The 24093-nt window shown below is 36.8% G+C and overlaps 1 protein-coding gene across 3 annotated transcripts; it reads left to right on the top strand.

Moving 5' to 3' along the window:
• The first annotated feature begins 524 nt into the window (after positions 1 to 524).
• Positions 525 to 23034, top strand: LOC117963936 (estrogen receptor beta-like). Of its 3 annotated transcripts, none has more exons than XM_058987997.1 (10): positions 525 to 661; positions 7191 to 7674; positions 8020 to 8198; positions 8331 to 8447; positions 8760 to 9065; positions 10712 to 10850; positions 11888 to 12021; positions 16389 to 16572; positions 17422 to 17551; positions 18070 to 23034. In XM_058987997.1, the coding sequence occupies exons 2-9, from the start codon at positions 7253 to 7255 to the stop codon at positions 17504 to 17506; spliced, it is 1566 nt and encodes a 521-aa protein (XP_058843980.1). In that variant the 5' UTR covers positions 525 to 661; positions 7191 to 7252; the 3' UTR covers positions 17507 to 17551; positions 18070 to 23034. The 3 variants fall into 3 exon arrangements, with proteins under 3 accessions (XP_058843980.1, XP_058843978.1, XP_058843979.1); XM_058987995.1 differs by having other exon boundaries at positions 526 to 661; positions 17317 to 17551; XM_058987996.1 differs by lacking the exon at positions 525 to 661 and adding an exon at positions 4543 to 4640 and having other exon boundaries at positions 17317 to 17551.
• The last annotated feature ends 1059 nt before the right edge of the window (positions 23035 to 24093 follow it).

Genomic DNA, 24093 nt, shown 5'->3' with positions numbered 1-24093 from the left:
CTGTACTGCTGCAGCACCTACTAATATATACAAAGAATAAATAAAAACATTTTGCTCAAAGATCATGCTGCAGGAATCATTCATGGTGAAAACACCAGTAATCCCACATATGAATAGGACTATTCATATTAATAAGAGCCTCTTATGAACTGCTGGAGTTCAATGCTAAGTTCAGTGTGTGCATGCTTTAATGTTCATCCTGGTCCTATGATTTGGGCTGTAACCCACTCTCAACGCTTTTGCTGAGGTGACATACTTTATTTGATAAAACATTTTACAATGTATTTTAATTGCTATCTTTTTTTTTTTTTTTTTTTTTTTTTACTGTTTCTGGTATTAGTTTATCTGCGACCACCTCAGCGAGACGTGTACTCTGTTGTAAAAAATAAATAAATAAATAAATAAAATAAAATAAAATCGAATTCCAGTATAACTTCATTCTGAAGAGCAGACAGTTTCATAAGTTCAGCTAAGGGAAAGGCGGGTTTAGGAGGAGAGGTTCGTGACGTCGCGGCCGCTCTCTTAAATATGCCTTGCTTGAGCAAAGAAAATACCACTTCGCTACCAACATCCATCGTGGAGTGATTTGATCCCGCTGCACAACATCCAGCAGCACACAGCTCAGTTAAAGCACCAATCAATCACATCACAAGGCGGACAGGTATATTATACTAGGCACCTCCAGTATAGCCAGTCTCTGCAATTTGTATGTTAATTTTTCGGGACTGTTGCTCTCCACTTTTTTGGCAGCGTACTACGGTATTTGGAAAAATAAGAGAAATAAGATAAGCCTTTTTGCAGAAGTTGAGCCTCAAATACAGTAAGTATTTCAGCCTGAGACACAGAAAACGACGATCCAGTCAGCATGAGAGATGCAGGTTTGGATATATGTGTTGTGTTAGTCGTGTCATTTACGTTATTTTTATTGCACAGCTGTGTAATGCGTGTATCACGTTGTTCTGGTTGATGATATTGCCAGCTTCATTTTTAAAGGGTATTTGTATCTTGCGTGTTCAATGTTTAATTTTGGGCTGTAGTAATAGTAGTAGTAGTAATACTAATATTATTATTATTATTATTATTATTATTATTATTATTATTATTATTATTATTATTATTAATATTAAGACCGGCAGGGATGGCACAGTGGAGCCCGTTTAGTTCTTTGCCAACATACTTGCTGCCTTGGTGAACATGACAACGTGACAGATGTTCTTGGTCACCAACTGCATTCATTGTGAAATTGTATTGTAAAGTTGTTATACATTGTAAAGTTGTTTACAGTAGCTCAATAGAATATGCAGCTATGGCCAAAAGATTAGATATTTTATTTAACATCATGTAATCAAATGCAAAAGTCTACCGGTGTTGTGTTAATTTGCAGTACGATTTAAAAAATGATACGCCGAGTACTGCGCTTATCCGGGCATGCGCAAATGATTTTATCTCAGAAAACATGGAAACACGCATTTGAAAGTGGTACGATGTACATAGTTTGTCCCTTCAAAGTTATTTTTATATGTATTGTTTTTTCAGTTCTGCACATGTCTTCGACTTTAACTGGTGATCAACACAATGGGTTGTCTAAAATTGTTGTGGGTGAACTGCAGTTTGTCTTCGTAGTTTTCTGTGCAGCAGTCAATCGCAGCACTTTCGAATCAACGTGCCCAGTTTAGACTGTAGAGCCTTGGCTGGAGATCTAATTTTAAAAGCTGTCAATATAACTTTTTAAATTGTTGTCATAAGAAATGTGTATTTTAAGTGCAATAGGCTATAAAGGTAGGGGGCTATATAAGATCACAACGATAACTGTGAGCAGTATTTGTGTTTGTTTTTGCTGATCGCTTAAGAGCAAGTTAATAAATGCTTTTCATGCAATTTTTCTTGACTGTTCTCCCCGTCGCCCCGGTACGTCTTAGATGGTATCAACAAAGGTGTTTATTTTTATTGTTCATTTATTTTACTTATTCTACTGGAAAACAATGTGCTCTGAGTGAACCGAAAGTTGTTTAACAAAAGTAAAATCCAGGGGGGAAAAAAGCTAATGGTCTGCCGAAAATATTACCATTTTTATATTTATTTTTCATTTTAAATAATTGTAATTACCCGTTATCTATTCGTGGCACGCTGTTTTTATTCCGATCCGGAGACTCTCGACGCCTATTTATTACAAACGGCACGTAGTGTAGTTCCTAGCAATTTTCCAAGTGGAGTCCACAGTCCACATGGGGTTGTTGGTTTGTTTGTTTTTTATCATAGGGATGCAGTGCAGTGTAATGTAGTTGTGCAAACATTTTAATATTCTGTATATTTTTCCTTTTTTGTTGCTATTTCATGCATTAATATTGGCACTATACTCAATGACCAAGTTCACTCCTGCTGTGATAAATGTTGTCGTTTGAAAGGGCCATTTAACCAATTAAGCTTGGTTAGGTTTGGAGAGATAAGAGATTCCTGCTGGAGTATATTTTTTGTGTTTTGTTGTTTGTTTTTTTAAGAAAAAATAAAACATTGTATTTTTTACATTAACAAATTCTGTCTCCCTTGTTTACGCACCGCAAAATATATCCACTAGACTTACCAGTTGAAAAACGAACGGCACTTTGTCGCACTTACTAGTTAGCCAGGATCTGTAGATAAACGTTGCTGGACGTTTACATGTTAACATTCGTATATAGAGTGAAGCGGTGTACTACAAACACTATTTTATCTACAAACTTTATTGTTTAGCTATAGCCAACATAACCTATCCAATGCTGAGTCCTTGGTATACAGTACACACAGGCAGCATGCACCTCATTTATTACAATTATTATATATTCTATTAATCTGTTTAAATGAGGGAACACAATCACATGTAAACAATTGAAAACAAGGTTGATTTCACGAGATTAAATCTGCATATTGTTTTAAGGCAATGTTAAAGAGTAAGGAGAGGAGTTCCAAAAAAATATAGCGTTACACGTCCCCACGTGCTGCTTCTGTGATGTTTCTTTTCATGGTTATTAACATCCTGGCAACAGTCTGTTTCAGACAATCGTCAGAATGTGCGTACCACATTCGGACGATATACCACTTTCTGACCCTACACCAGACATAACGTTGTTCGGAAGGTTTCATTCGACTTTATAACGCAAACTTAGTTAATTGCATAGGGTAATGCAAAACCTTTGGCCATAGCTGTATACCCCACGGAGTTTTTTTTTTTTTTTAAATGGTAGAACAAGCCACTTCAACAATATGTAGCAACTATTTCTATCAGTGCTCTTGTTAGTTGTATACCTGCTTATAGTTGTTCATATCTGCTACATTCCTAGGTTTGAATCCTGCTGTGTTTAACTAGGCTGGAATAGGTTAATATTTAGAAATACACGTTTAATAGAAAAAAATCTCATCTCAGACCTATGCTTTTCTTCACCCAATGCTAAGACCAATGTTTAGCCAGGGTGCCTGGCAGAGTTTAAACAGCAGTATAATGCAGCAGTATTGATAAGCATAACATCACAATTTTTAACGGCACATTAAAACTGCAGTTTTCCCCCTCAAAAAATATTTCTCAAGCCAGCTGTGGGTCAAACATGCCTCAATGACACTCATCACTTCCACAGGAAAGGTACTGTATATTTATATTTAAAACAAAGACATGTAATGGAGTTCAACTCTAAAATAGGGCAGGGAGTTGCAGTGAGGCTGTCCAAATACATTTTAAGATACACAATAATCACTGTTGTTTACTTATGTTCATATAATAGACATAGGGCTAGCAGGTCAATGTTCACGTTCTATCAGGAAACACAGCCTGGTTGTATGATCAGTGCTTTTATTATATCTCTTCATAGCAGTGCAGTCCATTCTTTTAATCCATTTTATGTTCAGCTGATATCATTCTTGAAAAAAAGATAGGCGTCAATGCCTTTACCCTTGTTCCTGGAGATCAAATAAAAAAATAATAAAAAAGTCTTAACCTGCAGCCTCTGTGGATATCAAAAATAAATTTTGTAATTCTGCATTTAAGCCAATGTCATTCAAGGTCTTGGCTTCTGTAACTGTTTATTTAAAGATCACCACGTTGTTGAGACACGCATTCTAAAGGTCACTAAAAGTAAAAGTGTACGCATTTTTAAAAACACTGCTGTAGACTTGATGAACATGTAAAAAAAAAAGAGCTGTATAATCCTCAATTAAGAAAAAGCACAAAGCTTACTTTCGTAACTCCGGGGGTGAATACCTTTTTGCTATAAATTCATAAGATTCAATGCAATAATAACAATATGCTAAATGAATTTCTAGAAATCATTTTGGGGTGTGCTACAACCCAACACTAGGATTAAATTAGGTGGCGTATGGTTAGGTCTGGTGCAGTGTTTACCTCATGTTAGCCATGTAGAATCCCGATCTCATACTGGCCCTTTAAAATCATGAAACACAAACCCAGTCACACCTGAGCTGCAGGATTAGCAGGGTCAGAGCTGCCATTCATTTTGTTTGGGCTGTTGTTCAATGGACTGCTGCCAGCATGCATGCTCAACAAGTCAGGCACGGGCTTCCTCTGTCCAAAGGGCAACCAACAGGTCAGGTTTGTTTCTGTTCTAAAGAAACAATAAAACCGATATGCTATGTAAAGACTAGAAGAGGATAAGGTAAGTTACTCTATTGTTTTGTATGGCGCTGCATCTGATTGTTGTTAAAATGCTGTAATTGCCAAGTCAAATTTAACAGTGACTTTTGAAAGATTAGACAAAAAGGTGATTCGTTTTTAGCAGGCGTGTGTGTAGACGGGGGCAGTGCTCATTTAGCTCATCTATCTTCCAAGATATGCGTTGTCTGTCTGCAACATTAGAATGAGCTGCTACCTACCTACATACTGTATCACGTCTGTTGCTTGTCGCAATGCTTTTCACATGTTTGAAGGCTCCGTTGTGACCCATTTCCATTTTTTTTTTGCAAACAGTGGCACTTGAGGAATACCTTTGAGACTGTCTTGATAGACATGTTGGTCAATGCAGCCACTGCCTTAAGGGACGGACTGGTTGCACGGGTACCCAATATCAGGCCCCTTGTGAAGTCAAGAAGATCCTTCCACGTACATTTGCATACATTGCAGACAAGGGGAATTCTCATTTGTATTACTAATTTGAAGGCCAGCTGGTGTAATGGAGTTACCTCAGGGTTTTTTTTTTGTGAGGGTCAGAGGAGAGACATGGAAGTTGAAGTTTCTTCTGTTCCTCTTCTGCGTTCCTGGGTTCTGCCTTGCTTTAACGTTACTTTTTTGATGCAGTAGGGCAGCTGCAATTAAACAAAAGCTTGGCATGCTAATGTATGCGTACAAAATCAACAGAACGGTGTGCTAGTGTCTGGAACATAAGCAGCATCATCAAATAAATACATTGTAACCTGCTGTGACTTTTAGACTTGATAAAATATAAACATGTAAATTGCTAGTACAAAAAACTGCAGGATTTTAGTGGGTTTAGTTTAGCAGCATTTAAGATGATACATGTGTGATTGAATCAAGACCTGCCGAGTTCACACTCTACAATTAAATGGTAATTAATGCTGGAGAACAGCTTATTTTTAGACTTTCAGCAAATGATCACAGAATGTCATCTTTTTTGAGTTTCTCCGAAATTGAGTTGAACATAATTTAATGAACAGTACAGTAGTCAATAGAATACATAAACATGACAACAATATATCTTGCTCATTTGGCTCAGTAAGATCCCCACATGTACAAGCCTAGGGGAAGCTGTAAAGGCAGAGAATGCTTTTTTTTTTTTTTTTTTTTTTTTTACAATTACCGTTTATGAAACTTCTTGCCATTTATAGCTTGCTTGCTTGCATAGGTGCTTTCCACATTTAGTCATAGTTGCCAAGGAAATGCAATCGAAATGATTGGCAGCCGAAAAAACACAGCTAGTATTCATGAACTGTTCAGATTACACACTGCAACTACAGACCACGTATACAAATCTTAGCTTCTGCTTTATTATTTTATTATTATTATTATTTTTTATAGAATTCAGTGCTGCAGAATATGAGGGGCAATCTTCTCACAGCTTTGAAAGCAATATCCAGACCTAAACACCCCTTGACATTCAGGCCTGTGGTTTATCGTGGGGGTTTGGACAAAATGTCCAGTGGAGGCCACCACTAATTCCAAGCATGAGAAGCCACAGTAGTGAAAACATATGCTGTGTAACAAACAAGCCCCTAGCCTTGAGTACTGTTCATTGAAAAGCTTCTACTTTTCCTGTCATCTTTCAGCCTAAAAATAAAATAAAAAAGTCAATAGTGCTGAATTTAGAAGTACTAAAAGAAACGTAATAAATTCAATGACAGATATTTCACAATATTGTCTTTCTCAATGCTGAAATTTGAAAAGCACTCTAGGCACGTATCTTGACCTGTGTGCTTGAAAGCAGCAGAAGCCAAGAAACCTTGAAGATGCTTTTGCTTTCTTTGCAGATCCATCATAAACATTGAGCAAATTAAATCAAAACGGAGGCATATTCTGTGATATTTATATCATAGCATAATGATACAGAAAATGATCTGCATACCCAGATCTATTAGTATTAATTGTAAAATGCATTTTGCTATGGTTGTGTTGGCAGTGACATGAATATATAATTAAAATGATGATCAGTCATCCCTCATTACATTTTTTTTTAATGTGGAGAGTTGAAGATCAACTGGTGCAATAAACTACAGTACGGAATATTTGCATCTCTCACTTGTATTAAATGGGCTTGAACTCATACCTTTAATTATGGTCATATGAGACTTCATATTTTACAGCTAATAAAAGAGCTGGCGTGGCTCCTACAGTGACTTTTACAGGCATCATGCCCATTTTTTAATTGTGTTTGACCACAGTCAGAAATAACTATAGCTTTGCAAAGTTTTTATGAATTCTCTAAGTTACCCCACCAAGTGATCTTCAATGGCAATACAGGTCAGGTACATACAGTAGTCAGCACTATACTGCACTGTAAGTCTGTGCTAAGGATCAATGAGGCAAAATAAGTAGTTAACTAAATTGTTGAATACGTCAAAATCATTATCATGATTTCTCCTCAGACATCTCTTGAGTTCCTATCTTGGACCATTGTCACTGATGATCCCTAAATCTTTCCTTTTTCCTCAGTTATCATTTCCCTGCCTGACACTTCTCTTTTCTGTGATTTCAGAAAGAAGCCCCTGTAATGATTTAGTCAAAAACCAAAGCAAAACGCCTGGGCCTGGTTTCAACATGACAGCTTTGTCAAATGAAGAACCCCACTTGCTTCAACTACAAGATGTTGGACCAAGCAAAGTGTCAGGAATGACCTGCTCGCCGAGAATCAGTTGCCCTATTTCGTGCTGCGGGGCGATGCCTGCATTGATGATGGAACAACATGCTGTTTGCATCCCTTCCCCGTATAGGGATAGCAACCACGATTACACAGCAGTGGCATTTTATAGTCCTTCGATGCGTGGGTACAGTGGGCACAGTAATGGCAGCATTCCGGACAGACCGACAGTAAGACCGTGTTTGAGCCCCTCTGCATTCTGGCCTCCACCAAGCCATATTTCCTCATTAGCCCTTCAGTGCCAGCAGATGCATACAGATCCTCCAAGGAGCCCTTGGAACGAGGAGAGATCAAGAAGAGAGCAAATACAGTCAGTGAGCAGGTACATGTTGGTGTTTTTTTTGGACGAGCTCATCCTTTAAATTAGCACTTGTGTGATCTTCCATACAGAACCACTTTGTTTGTCATCAAATTTATGCATCCGCATATGCATGACCACTAATCAAGTCCCACTGAATATATTTGAAGAATTTATCTTGGTTAGCAAATTGTACAAAATAAAAAAAGTCTCTAATGTTTTTGTTTTTTTTAAACTCATCAACACCAGTGTAATTATGATTAAAGTGGAAACGATTACAACATGGTCATTTGTAATTCTATTTAGGTAATAGATTTTTATAATTCTTTCTATGTGTGTGTTTTCCAATGTTTGTATTTCATCTGTCAGCAAGGAAAGCAACAGAATAAAGGAAAATTCAGAAGATCAGGCCAATCCCACTGGACGCTGCTCAGGTTCAAAACAGGCCATGCACTACTGCGCGGTGTGCAATGACTTTGCCTCGGGTTATCACTACGGGGTCTGGTCGTGTGAGGGGTGCAAAGCGTTCTTTAAAAGGAACATCCAAGGTATAGCTATTGAAAGTACTGAAATCTGAAACTATGGTTGGCAGTGTGATACTGTACTGTAAATATGTCTCAGATGACTTTGACAAGAGTCCAGTAAAATCACACCTGTTTCTTTCCTTTCCTTGCATTCAGGGCATAATGATTATATCTGCCCCGCTACAAACCAGTGCACCATAGACAAGAACAGAAGGAAAAGCTGCCAAGCCTGCCGACTAAGAAAGTGCTATGAAGTTGGAATGATGAAATGCGGTGGGTTAACTATTTGAAATAATTATAAATTATTTGCCAACAGTTGATTTTTGCTCAGCCTAAAAAATGTCATTGAGTCTAATTTCAAAGGTAGTAAACAAGTGTTTAATTGCGTGATTTTTTATGTATATATAAATATATATAACAGGAAAATGTTTTTCACGGTGCACCCAATCCATCACTATAGCAGTGAAGTACTTTATAAACTATATTATATTTACCCTGGATTTAATTATGTATAATAACAATGTAATACTCCCCATTTAAGTATTGAGGAAATGTTATTATTGCAGTCTCGTTTCTTTTGACCAGGTACAAGAAGAGAGCGTTCTAATTATCGCATTGTACGACACAGGCGTCTTTCTCAAGGCCAAGTGCAGCCCAGTAGTAAAGCCAGCAAAACAAATGAAAGTGGCTTACTGCAGACAAGGAGGATTCACTTCAGTTCTCTGAGCCCTGAAATGCTCATGTCTTCAGTAATAGAGGCTGAACCGCCTGAGATTTATTTGATGAGCTATCTCATGAAGCCATTCACTGAGGCCACCGTGATGACATCATTAACCACCCTTGCAGACAAGGAACTCGTTTACATGGTCCGCTGGGCCAAAAAAATTCCAGGTAATGAAGTAACCTGTTTGGGATGTGGGATCTTTGTGAATTCTAAACAGTATATGTTAAAAATCAAACCACTTTTATACAAATAAACCTGAGTCGGGCAGTGGGACTGAAAAGAATATCGCGAAGTACAGTATTGAAAGTTCGGAACATACCATACATTCTAGAAGGTTCCAAATACAAAGAGGCAGTGTGGTCCAGTGGTTAAACTCCAAGGCTTGTATGCAGAAGGTCACTGGTTCAAATCCCACCTCTGCAGCTGACTGATTTACTGTGTGACCCTGAGCAAATCACTTAATCTCCTTGTGCTCCATCCTGTGGCGCACAAGGAGATTAAGTCAATGTCCTATTGTAAGTGACTCTACATATAATGCACTGTTCACAGCCTACCTCTATAAAGTGGTTTGTGATGGTGGTCCGCTATTGAAAGGCGCTATATAAAGATTTATTATTACATCCTACTCTACAGTGTGTTCAGCAACCCCCATATGGTTTGTAGTTACATTTTATGGGCGGTGTTTGTTCTTGTAGATTATCTGCAATAAAAAAATACCATTCATATGTATTTGGTGTTACTGTGTGCTGTAAATGTTTTGTTTCCTTTAAAAATCCATAAATGGAAAACAAACTTCCTAATGTATACCTACAGACACTAGCAAAGGTCAGCTTCGTGGTTCTTTAAACAATATATGGTGTCTGGGTCATTTCCCAGTGACCAATAATTCAATATAATGCTCTTGTGAATTTCAGACACTCAAAGATTTTCACTTGGTGAGCTTGTTCACTGATATTTCTATTCATGGTAAATTGGAAAATTGCCTAGACTTGTCTTTTGGAATAGTGAAGTGGTAATTGGATGTCAGTCTGGTCTATTGTGGTTGGCAAGATGATTACCTTTACTTTCCAGATAAGTTTATTGTTCATTTCCTTTTCACCTTTACAATATATGCCTTCTAGAGAGTATAAGTGAACATTAAAATAGCCTGACTGAAATGTGTAATGTCTCCTTCTTCAATCAGTAATACCCTTCTAACATTGAAAAATGACACGTAAGTATAATTCAGAGATAAAGATTTGCAAATGGGTGTATTAAAATTACAAACCAGGAATAACTATCAACTACGGTAACTCTTAATCAAGTTTCTTGGTTATGAGTTTGTTTGTGAGTCAGCATTGCAAATTGAAAGCATTTTCACGATGGCAATGCATTTTAATTCAATGTTACAGAGCCAGTAACAATATTGTATTTAATATTACGATTATAATGTACTATACAGTTACTAAGAAAAAACTAAATTAACAATTTTAGATACTAAGGCTATTTGATATCAAAATAGTCGCCAAGGTAGGAACAGAAGGCAGGCTGAGTCACACGTTAGGAAATGAACCCCAGGCTTTCACATCACAATGCCATTATACAGTTTGAACCAGGCAGCTTTATACAGCGATTTAGAAATGAGACTATACTGCTCTCTCACACCTTAAGAAGTTGCAGTGCAAGTTTGTCATGCAATTTTCACAGTGCATGAATAGAAAATAATTATTTCAGAGCGTTGGTTCAGTTTACAATGAGCAGCAAAATTGCTCATTAAATTTGATTTAAAAAAAAAAAAAAATTTATGGATTTTTTTTTGTTTTTGTTTTTGTAGGGTTTGTGGAGCTCAGTGTGTATGACCAGGTATGCCTATTGGAGTGTTGCTGGTTAGAGGTGCTGATGGTAGGGCTCATGTGGAGATCTATTAATCATCCAGGGAATCTCGTCTTTGCATCTGACCTTATTTTAAACAGGTATTTCTGTTTTTTGCTTAAAAATAAATTTCATGTTTCAAAACAAATATGGTGAAACCTGTTACCACAGACTGAATATTTGTGACTGCTTTAGATTGGTAGATGTCTGATTATTATTCTTTTTTTAAGGTTTATTGGGCTGTCCTATTGGCTGTTAGGGGAAGGGTATCTAACATAATTACAGGATTTTTGTGTACAAGGAGGGATGGATTGGATTACTAATATTATCTCAGCTATTCTGCATTCCGTACTTCATGTCCATTTAAGGTGCACAAATGTTCTGGGAAAATATGTTTACAAGCACTCTAGTGGACTGCCAAAATGTTGTTGATCCTCTGATTGTTGTTTCAGTGTGTTCTTTCTTAAAAATGTGTTCTCCCATAAGTGAGTTAGTAGATCAATAGATCATGATGACATGAAGCACACACTTGTGTGTAGACAGCACATGTCTGTTTATAGGAGACACTCATGCTTCCCTAGCCAAGCTGCCTGCTCAGATTACTGATGTTTCACAAGGAACAGGCTCAAAATTGTATGCAAATACTTCTTGGAAGGTAGACTGACTATACAGAATGTCGCATTAAATAATAAATGGTTCACCAAGCGACAGGTAACATATTTTGTGTTTGTTTTTTGGCTTCAAAATAATAGTTGATGTGAACTCAGTGTATCTGACTTTAAAACTCCATAAACCAAGTAACTGTGTAATATAAGCTAAGCTGGCCTTGGTGTGTTCCCGTAATAGCGTTTTTTCCTTAGGCTTAGTAATATGAGAGACTCGCTTTCGCTTTTGTGCACGCTTTCATGTTCTATAAAGTATCTAGGTTTTTACGGGCGAGTGAACAAAATCCTTCTCTCGTCTGTATAATTGGTACCATAAATTAATAAATCAAATTACTTTAGCTGGAAGATCATAACATGCAAAAGCAAGATATGGGTGTGTCTGATGAAGTGATACGTCAAAAGAAAAAAAAAGTGCATGCTTACGTTGTCAGTATCTTTAGCATCTCTCTTGTTTCTGAATGCATTCTTTTCAGGGACGACGGGAACTGCGTGGAAGGATTAGTGGAGGTTTTCGACATGCTTTTGGCTATAACTTCAAAGTTCCGAGAGCTGAATCTGCAGCGAGAGGAGTATCTCTGCCTCAAGGTCATGCTCCTCCTCAACTCCAGTAAGTCAGCCGAAGTGCAATGTGAAAAGAAAGCAGACTAACCTTTTCAAAACGTGTCCGAACATTTCTGTTTTGTGCATTTGGTTTTGTTAGTTTCATTTATTGTAACAACACCTCAAGATTTGTCATTTATTTTTATTTTCGGTCAGTAATCAGTGATATAGAAACAACAGGCACTCGTGTGAAAATGTTCGACCACTTTGTGCTTTAATTAGGCATCTTAAACAATTTCTAAAACGCATCATGCATTTTACCATTTGTAGCTATGTGTTCCTTTGGGCTTACTATTTTAAAATGAATTGCACGTGTGGCCTATTAAATTACACAATCAATCATTTGCCTATTTTGATAATTTTCCAAGAGTTTCAGTTACAGTGGTTTGATTTTATATGCACAAATAATCTAAACTACAGAAGCAAGGGGGTGTTCTAATAGATTTGCACACTAATGTATTTTTAGGGGTGGCGTGGTGGTTAGCGCTGCTACCTCACAGCTCCAGGGTCTTGGGTTCCATTCCAGCCTCAGGGGTTAAGATTTCATTGATCTCTTGGCTTTCCAATGTAGCATTTATGTGTCGAATATACTATAGAGCTCATGAGAAAGGAATGTGACGAATAATGGGTAATATGCAATTAAAATAAAAAAGAAATATTCACATGTTACTGTCATTGGTGACATGGGATTTTTGAACATGTATTGTTCTTTCCAAACATGTCAGTGATTATATTGGTGTTTATATTGGAGCAAAACGTTTTGCATTAACAAGAAGGTGGTTGTTCACTTATTTTTTGTCTGGAGTCTGTTAAACAATGGAAAGAAACGTTATGACAGCAGAAAGGCAGGTATTGAAGGGAAGGAAAAGAGCATCCTTTGCATAAAGGAGAACTGCAGGAACAGTATGTTCTAGTTTAAGTCAATGATCTGTCACGTACAGCAATGAGAACCACACATTGTGCCTGTTGCATCATTCATGTAAAAGCAGCTGCTTGGTTGAGTATATTAAAATCAATCACAATAAATTGCAGTGCTACAGTGAAAGAAAGCAAAAGACAAAAGCTTGACAGGTTTAAGGCTCAAATGACAACGTAAAGAACAAATTTGCATTTAAAATGAGTGGAATGAAGTTCTGTGCCTAGGAAACATAATGAATGACAGATGTTTCTAACATACTGGTAATTACAGATTGTAAACAGAGTAAGATTGTAACAGAGGCAGTTCGAGAAACTGATATAGCAATATCAATGAAAGGGAAGGTAGGACAGATTTGTGAAGCCACCAAAAAACTTTTTTCAATTGCAATCACTTTGAAAATCCTTTTATCCTTGATATGCATTCTGTTTACGTACAGTCTACAGTCGGTCTGACATCAATTTTCACCCTTGTTGGTTCAAAGCTGCCCATATTGACAATGTAATGGCAGATTTTCTATGGTTTTGGTCTAACTATGCATGTATACTAGTAAATCAGGTACAGGTGTGTACGTATACTGAACATTCAGACATGTTTAATTATCATACTTGCACATCTTTCCACTGTTGTTCTGTTTATGGTGTTGGTGCAGTGCTGAAAATATACAGTAGGTGGCAGTGGTGGTGAACCATCACAAGATGGCATGTTCTGCAGTACAGTTTAATCCTCTCATCAGTGGGATGGAAGTACTACCATTGTGGGCCTGCAATATATCAGAACTTGCATACTGTTGAAATGTAGGGACATATTCAGAGAATGTTAAGGGCTGTTTTTTTTTTTTAATAGAGTTTATAAACATTAAAAGTTTAGCAGTGCTTTGAAAAATCTGTATAATATTATAACCCTCTGTGACAGGGTGGACGAGTGGTGACGTCAGGCAGAAGCAGGAAGGGAAAATAAAACTGACACCGGGGAAGTACTGCAGTTCAAAAAGGCTTGGCCGTTTTAATTCAAAAATAAATAAAATATTTAAACAAAAATAAACACTTGCTCGCAGAACAAAAACAAATCACGAACACAAAATAATCCGATCCCAGGTCAGGCTGGGTTGCTGTCACTGTTCCTGGAATCTTTTTAAATCACGTTTCGTTTAGTTTCGTTTCGTTTCGTTTCGTTTCGTTTCTCTCCACTCTCGCTCCTCACTAACACCCACACCCCGAGCTAGAGAGCTGCAGGCTTTTTATAACAGGTGACCATCTCCCGATTAGCAACAAATTAAAACACTTAATTAATTCGGGAGATGGCCACCTTCTGCACGAGTTTTAATTATGTTGTGGATGGGGCTACCCATCCACGCTAAACAAAACAAATCGGCTACGCCGTCAAAATACAAACAATAACAAAACATACGGCGCTCGCTGTCATATAAATACAACTAAATCATAATAAACAAAAACAATAATCTGCACAGGGGCGGAGGGGACTCCGTTCTAAACTAAAATAAACAAATGAATGTACAGGGCACCTCGCATTGTTACACCCTCTCTAAAAAACTTCATGAACTGCAAACATTATTAACACTTTACTGCCCAGGGTATGTCCCTACACCTATTTAATGCCTATTTGCAGATTGAACACTGGGCAGCAAAGGGTTAAACTAGTAAAAAATATTCTTTAAAAAAAAACATTCTTTAAAGTTTTGTGAATAGGGCCCATCACTTTGCACTGTTAAGGGGCTTTTGGAATAGGCAATGTACCAAATGAATACTGTTTTTTATAGTGTGCTAAACATTATGGGGCATTGCTAGAACACATATGCAGAATGAAAGCAAGGTGGCGATTACAAGAGGGCAGAATGAAGAACACAGACAGCATTTGAATGTGTTTTTAAAAGAGCATCATGAAACCCAATCAAATCAGATAAGAAAGTCTCTGCAGAAATGACAGTAAAAGACATTAGTATCAACGTGAGAACTCCAAGGTGATCTTAGTGAGACCTTACTGTTAGTAGTGGGAGCGATAAAGGCTCATCTTCCATTATAGCACAGAGAACAACACTCCATCTCTGGGAGTGGATAGGATTGCAGTGTTTAGAAAGCATTGCCCAAGAATAAAATATCAGCTGAGGTCACACGCAGTTTTCAGTGGAAAAGGGATACAATCTGTGGGCCAGTAAAGATAACATAACCATGGGAAAATAAGATGAGAAGATTAGTTGCACAGTGTGAAAAGTGTATTATCAGGCATCAGGTAGGATGAAACTGATTCAGCACCACTGGGTTAAAAGGTAGTGTTTAAAACGCATTCTACTCCACGTAGCCTTTTCCAATGTCAATGACGTAGAACCTTGGTATTTTAGTAAATCAGAATATGGGTCTATAAATCCCCTACATTGTAGATGCAGGTGTTTGAATAAGCTTATAATATACTGGAAAAAAGTCTCGCAGGTTAAAGCTTTGTGAACAGGGCCCATCAACACAGAAGCTTTGTTCTCCTTGGCTGTGAATGGTAAATGATACAGGCCAGTACAAAGACTAGACAGCATTGTAAACGTTTAATAGTCATTGGCCGTGATATATATAAAAAAAAAGAAGTGGAAATTGTCAGTCCAGCTTTTGAAAATTAAATTTCCTGATAAGTTTTTTTTTTTTTAAGTGCATTATGAGACATTATCACTAACAGTGAATCATTATTTATCTTTGAATACATGGATCATACACGGATGATAGTTTAATTGTGTAATTTTCATTATATTTATATATAGCATAAATCATTCATACTAAGGGAAAGAAGAATCATAAGTGGTTTGTTCTGCAAATGTTATTAATTTATTGGCACCTTAATTAGCTTTATTATAGGCTCTGACACTTTTTATTTTAGGCTGATGTACAGTACAACAGCAAGTGAATATGGTGTGTTCAGTATTGTTCATTTTGTCAGATTGCATTTTTAATGTCAAGGTTAGTCAGTCTGAAGGGCGTTATTGCGAGGGTGTACTGTATCAATATTCTTATCTTAGATGAGCAGCCCTTATTAAATATGCTTAAAAGTTCAAATAACCACTTTTATAAACATAAAAAGTGAGACTAGAGGTTGGACAAAAATGTAAGCTTTGATATATTATGTGTGGAGGGGCTGAACCTAAAATTTGGTTATGCAAAAGGAATACGAAAAAAATGTGCATCTCCCTTTTGCAAGTCAGGTGCAACATCGAGCACATTAAGTGATTGATTTTTCAGGTGTTTCCCTATCCAGCACTAAGCTACATAAATGACATGTTTCATGAGTTACAGTCTCAAAAGTGATGACGCCCTGAAGTAAAAACATGACATCATTTAAGAATGGGCATCTTACGGATGGCTCTGAAAGTTTACCATTACTGTTCTTCTTTAAAGATAAAGTTCTGTTAAAGATAAAGGCTGTAATGGCTTTAACATAATGTCTGGTTGTCCATTCAGCTATGTTCCCCGGTCCCTCAGAGAAGCCAGAAAAAAGTGAAAGTAGAGATAATCTGCTTAAACTTCTGGATGCAATCACCGATGCTTTAGTCTGGGTTATTTCGAAGAAAGGACTCTCTTTACAGCAGCAGTCAGCGCGCCTGGCTACCCTCCTGATGCTGCTCTCCCACATCAGACATGCAAGGTAAGACATTCAGCTCCTATAGCTATAGATGAGCAGAACTTTTGGCCAGTCCATTTAAACTTACTAATATACTAGGTTGGGCTCGTCTGGCAGTTTTATCATAACAAATTAAAATATATCACAAAGCATATCTATAGCTTGACTGTGTTATGTGTTTCCTGTTCTGATTTTTGCAACTTGTTTTAAGCCATTAAAAATATCTTAATTGAAATAATGTTTTCCCCATTCGACAAGCCCCAAGCTAAGGCTTGCTGCCCTATGCTAGAACATTTGGAGTGCAGCTTCTGCATGATATTTCTGCTTAACTGCTGGCCTTTAAACAAAGTAATTTTACTGTGTCTTAATGAAATGAAATGCTACCACAAAAGCAGGCTCAAATCTTCCCCACAAATATATAAACCTGTTTCCCCTTTCTAGACAAAATGTGACCACAGAAGTACAGAGAACCTTATAGTGATGAGTAGGTAGCGCTCTGTGCTTCAGTCTGAAAGCTAGAATGGGATTGTAGTAAAAATTGTGCATTCAAATATTATGTCATTTTAATTTAAAACAGCCAGTGTTTAAATCCATAAAGCATGTTATTGTCATGTGTTGGTAAATGCAGTTACTGTTGTGCCACATGCATATAGCTAATTATTTGACAACTTATTTGGGAAACTGAAAAAAATAATTAGCTAGTTTTTATTCCGTGCTGTAAATATATAAAAGATGTAAAAATGACGAAATGTTCTGTTGTGTTTGTAGTAACAAAGGTATTGAGCACCTCTACAGTATGAAGTGTAAAGATATAGTGCCTTTGCGTGAATTGCTGCTGGAGATGCTGCACGGCCACACTCTACACTTCCCCAGAATGCCAGCCATCACGTCATCAGAATACAGCCCAAAGGAACAAACCAAGGAGCCTGTCACCTGTTCAAAGCCAGAAGTATTTTGATAGGGAGCAACCCTGCCAAAGTGCCAAAAAATGCAATGGAAGGATGTAAGTATCAATTAATAAAACAATAACAATGTTGGGACTGCAAAACCTAACCATCTGTCAGTGCAGACAAGGAACATTATTGATTCTCCCTGATTAAGGAAAGCGGTGGTTCTGGCAGGGAACTCGCTTTAACCCAAGATCAAATCACAGAAACATCAAGCATATTGAAGGTGCTTCCAATACTAGATTAAATCATCAGTTGAACAGCTAGTATCTTATTTGTCCTTCGATAAACAATATGTCCAATGATCGGCAACAAAAGGATTGATATCTTACCTCAATCCATTACGCCTCTTCCTCCCCAGCCTCCACCTGCTTTTTGGCTTCATCTTATGGGGAAGGGCAGCTATCCTGCACCCCTGCCCATGGCTTCCCTACGGTTAGCCTCTCCACTTATCTGCAAGCTAATTTATGAGCAGGGGTAACTCGAAAGGTGAGGCCAAAGAATGTAGTAATGTTGCCTAGTCTGTTTTTATAAATATTCCATCGCATGACTGAATTTATGTTCTTTCCTCCAGACATATCTTCAACGTCGGACCAGACTCCTCCCCCGTCACTATGAATTGATGCATTCCTTTTACTGTTGGGTTGTTTAAGGAACACAGACCTCTACCAAAGTTATCTGGATTTAAGTCTCAGATCAGATGCACGTCCCTTCGATCTCCCTTATATTAAAGCATCTTAAAACTTTGAAATTGAAGGTTAAAATTTGTTTTCAAGAATGAGGACCACCATCAAAGCTCCCTTATGTACAGCTAGACTATAATAACCAGCCATATCTTGATGATGCTGTTGTTTAGCAGCACAGCTATTATGAGGAGGTTTGCAGAATTCTTTTCATAAAACAAAAATGCTTTAAAGGAACTGCTGCATTGAAAATTCCTAATGTGTGTAGCAGAGATGTAAAGTTATGGCCATGGGTTCAAGAGTCAAGCACTCCTTATATATTCAGCTGGACCTCAGACAGGCACCACCAGCATATAGACATATAGACAAATAGACGGGCAGACTGTTGTGTGTGCAAGTTATCATTGTCGAGGATCAGGCAGCCATTATGATCAACCGTTACATTGATCATTAAATAAACAAGTCTCTTGAACGGCAGCTCGCATTCTCAAAACAAGCAAGAATGAACCCTCTCTTGTTTGTCAGCTAAGCGTTTAGGATGAGATAATCATTGTTAGCCCTATGTGTAAACTGGTGACTCAGAAGGCTTGTTTTAATCCTAGGAATGCTTATGTAAGCCATTTGCAGTTTATCCATTCAGACGATCTACATTCATGCTGCTCTTAATATAATGTGTATGGGATATTGAAATCATGCTATGCCTAGGTGCAGTACATTTTTACCATATCCTATGTAGTTCTCTTTTCATCTGTAAACCAAATGTGCAATTATCTGCTGAGACAGAGGACAGGGTAGAATGCATTTGTTGCTTGACTAGTAACTAGTAGACTAGACTGGAAGGTTTTGCTGAGTTGTAGTTGCAAGTAGCAGATTCCTTTGTTTGCCAATAGTTTTATTTAAAAAGAAAACTAGACATTTTAAATAGGATAACGGAGTGTGTAAAGAGGTGTAATGGCTTTAAAAGATTGTCTATTGTTATGACATGCCTACCTCTAAAATTAAAAATTATAAAAATAAAAAATGAATTAGTGATTTTAAACAGATGATTTTCTTTTTTAATGAATACAATATTCAGCTGTTTTTAAATTAAATGTTTATACAGAAATTCAATTAAATAGTTCATTATATTATACAAAAATCATTGTTATAATACATTTTACATTTTGTATTTGAGTGAATATAATACAGCTACCTTCTTACAGTAGTGTAAGGCTATGTTGATTACATCTTTCGGCCACTCCCTTATTCCTGTTAAAACAATATGTATTCACCCTTGGGAGTTCAATACACACACACACACACACACACACACACACACACACACACACACACACACACACACACACACACACACACACACATATATATGTATATATATATTGTGAGACAGCAGGGAGGGTGTTAAAGCCTCCCTGAAGAAAAAAATATGTGAAAATGCACCTTTGGTTGAGTTAATTGTGTTTTGATTTATTGTTTAATTGTTTAATTTAATTGTTTAACTGTTTTATTGTTTAATTATCCCCTACACCTGGGCGGTAATTGGGAATTGGGACCAGGTGCAGGGTATTTAGGAGAGGCAGCTTGTCTGCTGTTGGCTGCTGAGTAGGAGGCAGATGTGGTGCTCTGCTTCCGAGCAGTCCTGAGAAAGTAGGTTCTGTGTTAAGCCTGTGTAGTTTTGTGTGTGGTGGGCAGGTAAAAGGTTTAGCCGTCCTGCGAGTTAGTCAGGGAATAACCTGTTTAGTTAGCGCTTCAAAACGGAGCTAGGTGTTTGTTTTGTTTTGTTTTATTTTGTGTTTATTAAAAAAAATCAGCGCAGAAAAATCCATTCCCGTGTGTACTGGGTCGTATTTTTAAAGGGGCACGAACCCGAGTGGCAGCAGTCCATTTACAATATATATAGTTCAAAATATATAGATGCAGTTTTCCATTAAAACTACAAAACGGTATGTAATTAGATATTTTAACGTAACATGATTCAGCAGGTTTCATTTGACTTTATGAAGTACAATTTGTTAATTCTGTAGATAATTCTATAGAATTATCGTTGCTCAAGACTGTCCAGTAAAGGTTTTCTCAGCATCAGTGCAGAAAAAAAGTTGCTTTACCTGATCCAAGGTGAGACCTTGACTTGAACAAAAATACAGTCCTAAAACAGGCCACAGAGGTGTCTTTTGTATTTACGTTGCATCGATATATTGGTAAATAAAGACATTTTATATTAACTGCCTTGAAAATGTTTCAAGTCGTTTCATAGCTAGAATGTACCCTCCAGGTACACTTTTAAAGCACTGGAATATTGGGTGTTTTTATTCCCTTATTTTAAAATGGGAGTGTTTTATAATATTGTCCTGTTTAGACATCAGTGTTTCTTATTTGGGCTTGAGTGTTCACTAAAACAACATATCAAAGAAAAATCTGTCAATAATTGGTTGTATTTGTTTGAACCATTTTTACTTTTAAAAAGTCTACTGCTCGTATAGTGTAGTGTATATGACCTGAAAATGTAAGGTTTAAATAGAGCTTTCTGAAATAATGAAAATACAAATCTGCTTCAGCAATTTCTGTTTACTTTATAAAACCTGTATTTTGGTATCATTATTTTCCTGGGGTATTTTCATGTACAGTGCTGGGTGGTATAAAGTTCATGTAACATGAATAATTGGGTGTTTAATGTTCTCCTGTTTCACTATTAGACAGTTAAACAGAAGTTAAACCTAGTTATTTATGAAAACCGAACCTATTTGGACAGCATCTAAATTTAAACACATTGATTTGCTTTGTTTCAGTTGTTCTAGATGTATGTAAAAAAAAAAAAGGCACTGGAAATTGTCCTTAGATAATAAATGTATTTCTTTCTGTGTTCCAATTGCTGTAGACTGGTAAAAGCTCACATGTAGTTTCCTCATTCAAGACAGGAATGGGAGTCATTATTTTGTCTTTATACGGTACTACACAATTGACAGGTCACATGATTTTCTGGAATGAGAAAATCTATCAAATTTTTATATAAAAAAAAAAAATTACGCATTGTGAAGTTGACATTTAAAGATATTTTCTGACAGAAAGAATAAAGTTTTTCAGTGTCTTGATTTACTTGCCAAAGACCAAACTGAATAAGGCAATATGCACTCAATTATGTGAGATACCAGGAACAGTATATGGAAAACAATGTGATTGTTTTTTTAGCTTGTTAAGTTTATGTAGAACTGGGTTTTGTGCAATGTGGAAAAGGAAACCAATTATTACAACAGCTGTTAATTACACGTTCAGGTCAGTAAACAGGCACAGGAATACTATTTCCAGTTTTTTAAATAAAAGACCGTTCGTTCTAAGAATAATATTCAAGACAGCTGCTGGGTAATTTTATTGCACTGCCTGTCAAATACATTACTAAGAGCTTTCCCAAGCCAGTGACAGGCATTGTCCTCTGTTGGATTGCATCATTTTGATTACCTCTGGCAATGTTTACAATTTACATGCAGCCTTCAATGTTGTCAAGCACTTATAACAACTTGTATCTCTAGTCACTAAATATGTCACCTGAAACCTGCAATTAGGTTAAATTGAATTTAGCGGCCACTTGCTCTCAAAAGACATTTTGAGAATGACAAAGGCAGCTTGGATAAGTATCAACCTATCTAAGCAGCGACGCTTGTTCGGACCAGCTGACTGGTTCATTCAGGTTTCAATGTATAGAAATCCAGCCAGCTGCTACCTGTATGTGAAGTGCAGTTAAATGCTTTTGCATACTTTCATTGCATCAATATGTTCTGGTGCCAAAAGCAAAACTATGATATGCATCCAAGCCTGTTCCCCAGCCCCGGTCATTTCTTGAGCATAGAGTTCTCAGAAACATGATAAAGAAGTCCTTGTAGCATTTTAACACTGGAGATAGGGGACTGCCAAGTAATCCTTCTTTTAATCTGTCTCGTTTCAGACAGCTAAAACAGCTTTTGTATCTAATGCTAAACGTGTTTCACTTTCAACAAACTTTTTACTACTTTTGTTTGGTAAAGAATAACTGTGCATTTTGTCGCTAACCAAATAGCTAAAGTTATTATAGACAATTCATATATATTAATATATATTTTAATATTCATGCTGTTAAGATGTTATCGTTAAATTGTTCTAAATTACAATACAGTATGTGTATATTACAAACACATCTGTATACATTATCATGTAACCTAAATTGGCCATTGTTAATTTACATGTTTGGCTTGAATGATATAAATACAATATACCTGAATAAACTAGGAACCTCATTTGTAGCTACTGCAGACAGGGGAGTACTCACAGTAACTTTTTATTTCATTCATACTGTATTTTGTATTACTGGCCAATAAGAGTAAGGGGTGCTTACTTTAGGTAGCAGTAAATACACATTTTACTGGAGCTACATACAGTATGCAGCCCATTTGGTTATCTAAATGTTTCTGAATTAGCAGTGGCTTCACTGTTCCAATTTTCAGAACTGTGACAAAGTTGCCAAGATTCACACTCTCTAATCCTTTTACCCTGCAGAGGACTTGCAAATTAAACAACATCAACATGATGCCTGTAAATCTAATTTAGCCCATTCCTGGAAGATACTGCACAGTAGCGAGTGTCCCAATATTTTGCACATAAAGAACGCACCTTTAGTATAATTTAGCAACAGGAACTGGCATAAAAGGCACATGATCAAGAACTGACATTTATTGTAAGGTACATGCAATGTTTTCAACTACTAATAATGTAATGTAATTGGTGCCTTTTATCAGATGCTTTTGTAACTGTAAACCAAATGCAAAAAAAATGTTGTTTTGTGTCATGTATGTGTTGTAAATGCCAAATAAATGATTTTATTGAGTGTGGTTTTTTTTCTGTTATTTGTCTCAACTTAGTTATATATACAGAATATTGTATAGGGTGCTGTACAAGCTGATACAAACTCCACGAGAGGCCACACTCCGATACAAGCCATTTTAAACAAAGACATTTCAGATGGCTGTATCACATTGCATTGTATAACTCATATAAAAAGTGCTGTCAACACTGCTTAATCAGAAAATAACTTCATAAGTGAATTATTAAATAGCAACGCCCCTTAAGTGTTAAAGGGTAAATTGATGTGTTACAATGTTTGTTTTTTTCTTTTGCCAGAACAAAGTATGGTTAGATTATATATTTTTTTATATACCTAATATACATGTATCAATAGACAGTGTTTAGCTTTTGCAGATTGACCTAATTAAATACAGACTTTATCTATTTGTAAATGTTCTATTGCTTGCCAAACAATCATTTACTATTCATCACTCAATATAAATGACTAGCTGAAAGGAAGAGCTCAAATAAAGCAGCTGCCTTTGTGAATAAAAGATCATTTTATTGCATCTAGTTTCATCTTGTTTTAGGGTTGATAAATTATCGTATCACCAAAGAGACATACTGTATGAAGTGCAAATTGAAATATAGACAGAAGTTTGAGGGCAGACATAGTTTGTCATTTATCTGCAGACACCATTAAAAACAGTGAGGCTTGTTCATGCCCTACCTTATACCTGGAACACATTGACTGCTTATTTCAGGCACAAACCTACAGGACACTGCAATGTTGAGTGAATGCCTGGTTTTAAATATTTTAGATCAGGTTAAAGGGTCAAAAACTGTTTCTCAACAGGCAGTATAAGAACCCTAACGTTACTTGAATAAACATTGACTCATGAATATACCACTATGTACAACATACAAAAAACATAGACCGTCCTCCAAAGGACAATGCATATGTGCAAGAGGCTATTGTAATTAAAACAGTTTTCAGCAGCTGGGTATATTGTACAGTAAACGCTGTTGATACAGTTTTCATCAGCGCAGCAATCCAAGGTGCTTTGTGACACCATCATACAGATGCTCTACGTGGGAGGGAGGGG

Source organism: Acipenser ruthenus, chromosome 15 (genome assembly GCF_902713425.1).
Source record: "Acipenser ruthenus chromosome 15, fAciRut3.2 maternal haplotype, whole genome shotgun sequence".
In the NCBI taxonomy this organism is placed as follows: domain Eukaryota; kingdom Metazoa; phylum Chordata; class Actinopteri; order Acipenseriformes; family Acipenseridae; genus Acipenser; species Acipenser ruthenus.
Note: the sequence above shows the minus strand (reverse complement) of the source record. Positions and strands in the feature narration are given on the sequence as shown.

Excerpts from the sequence above, each read along its gene's own strand:
- LOC117963936 (XM_058987995.1), top strand. The coding sequence starts at position 7,253 with ATGACAGCTTTGTCAAATGAAGAACCCCACTTGCTTCAACTACAAGAT. Across the intron at positions 7,675-8,019 it reads CAAATACAGTCAGTGAGCAG|CAAGGAAAGCAACAGAATAA; the intron begins GTACATGTTGGT and ends TTCATCTGTCAG. Across the intron at positions 9,066-10,711 it reads CTGGGCCAAAAAAATTCCAG|GGTTTGTGGAGCTCAGTGTG; the intron begins GTAATGAAGTAA and ends TTGTTTTTGTAG.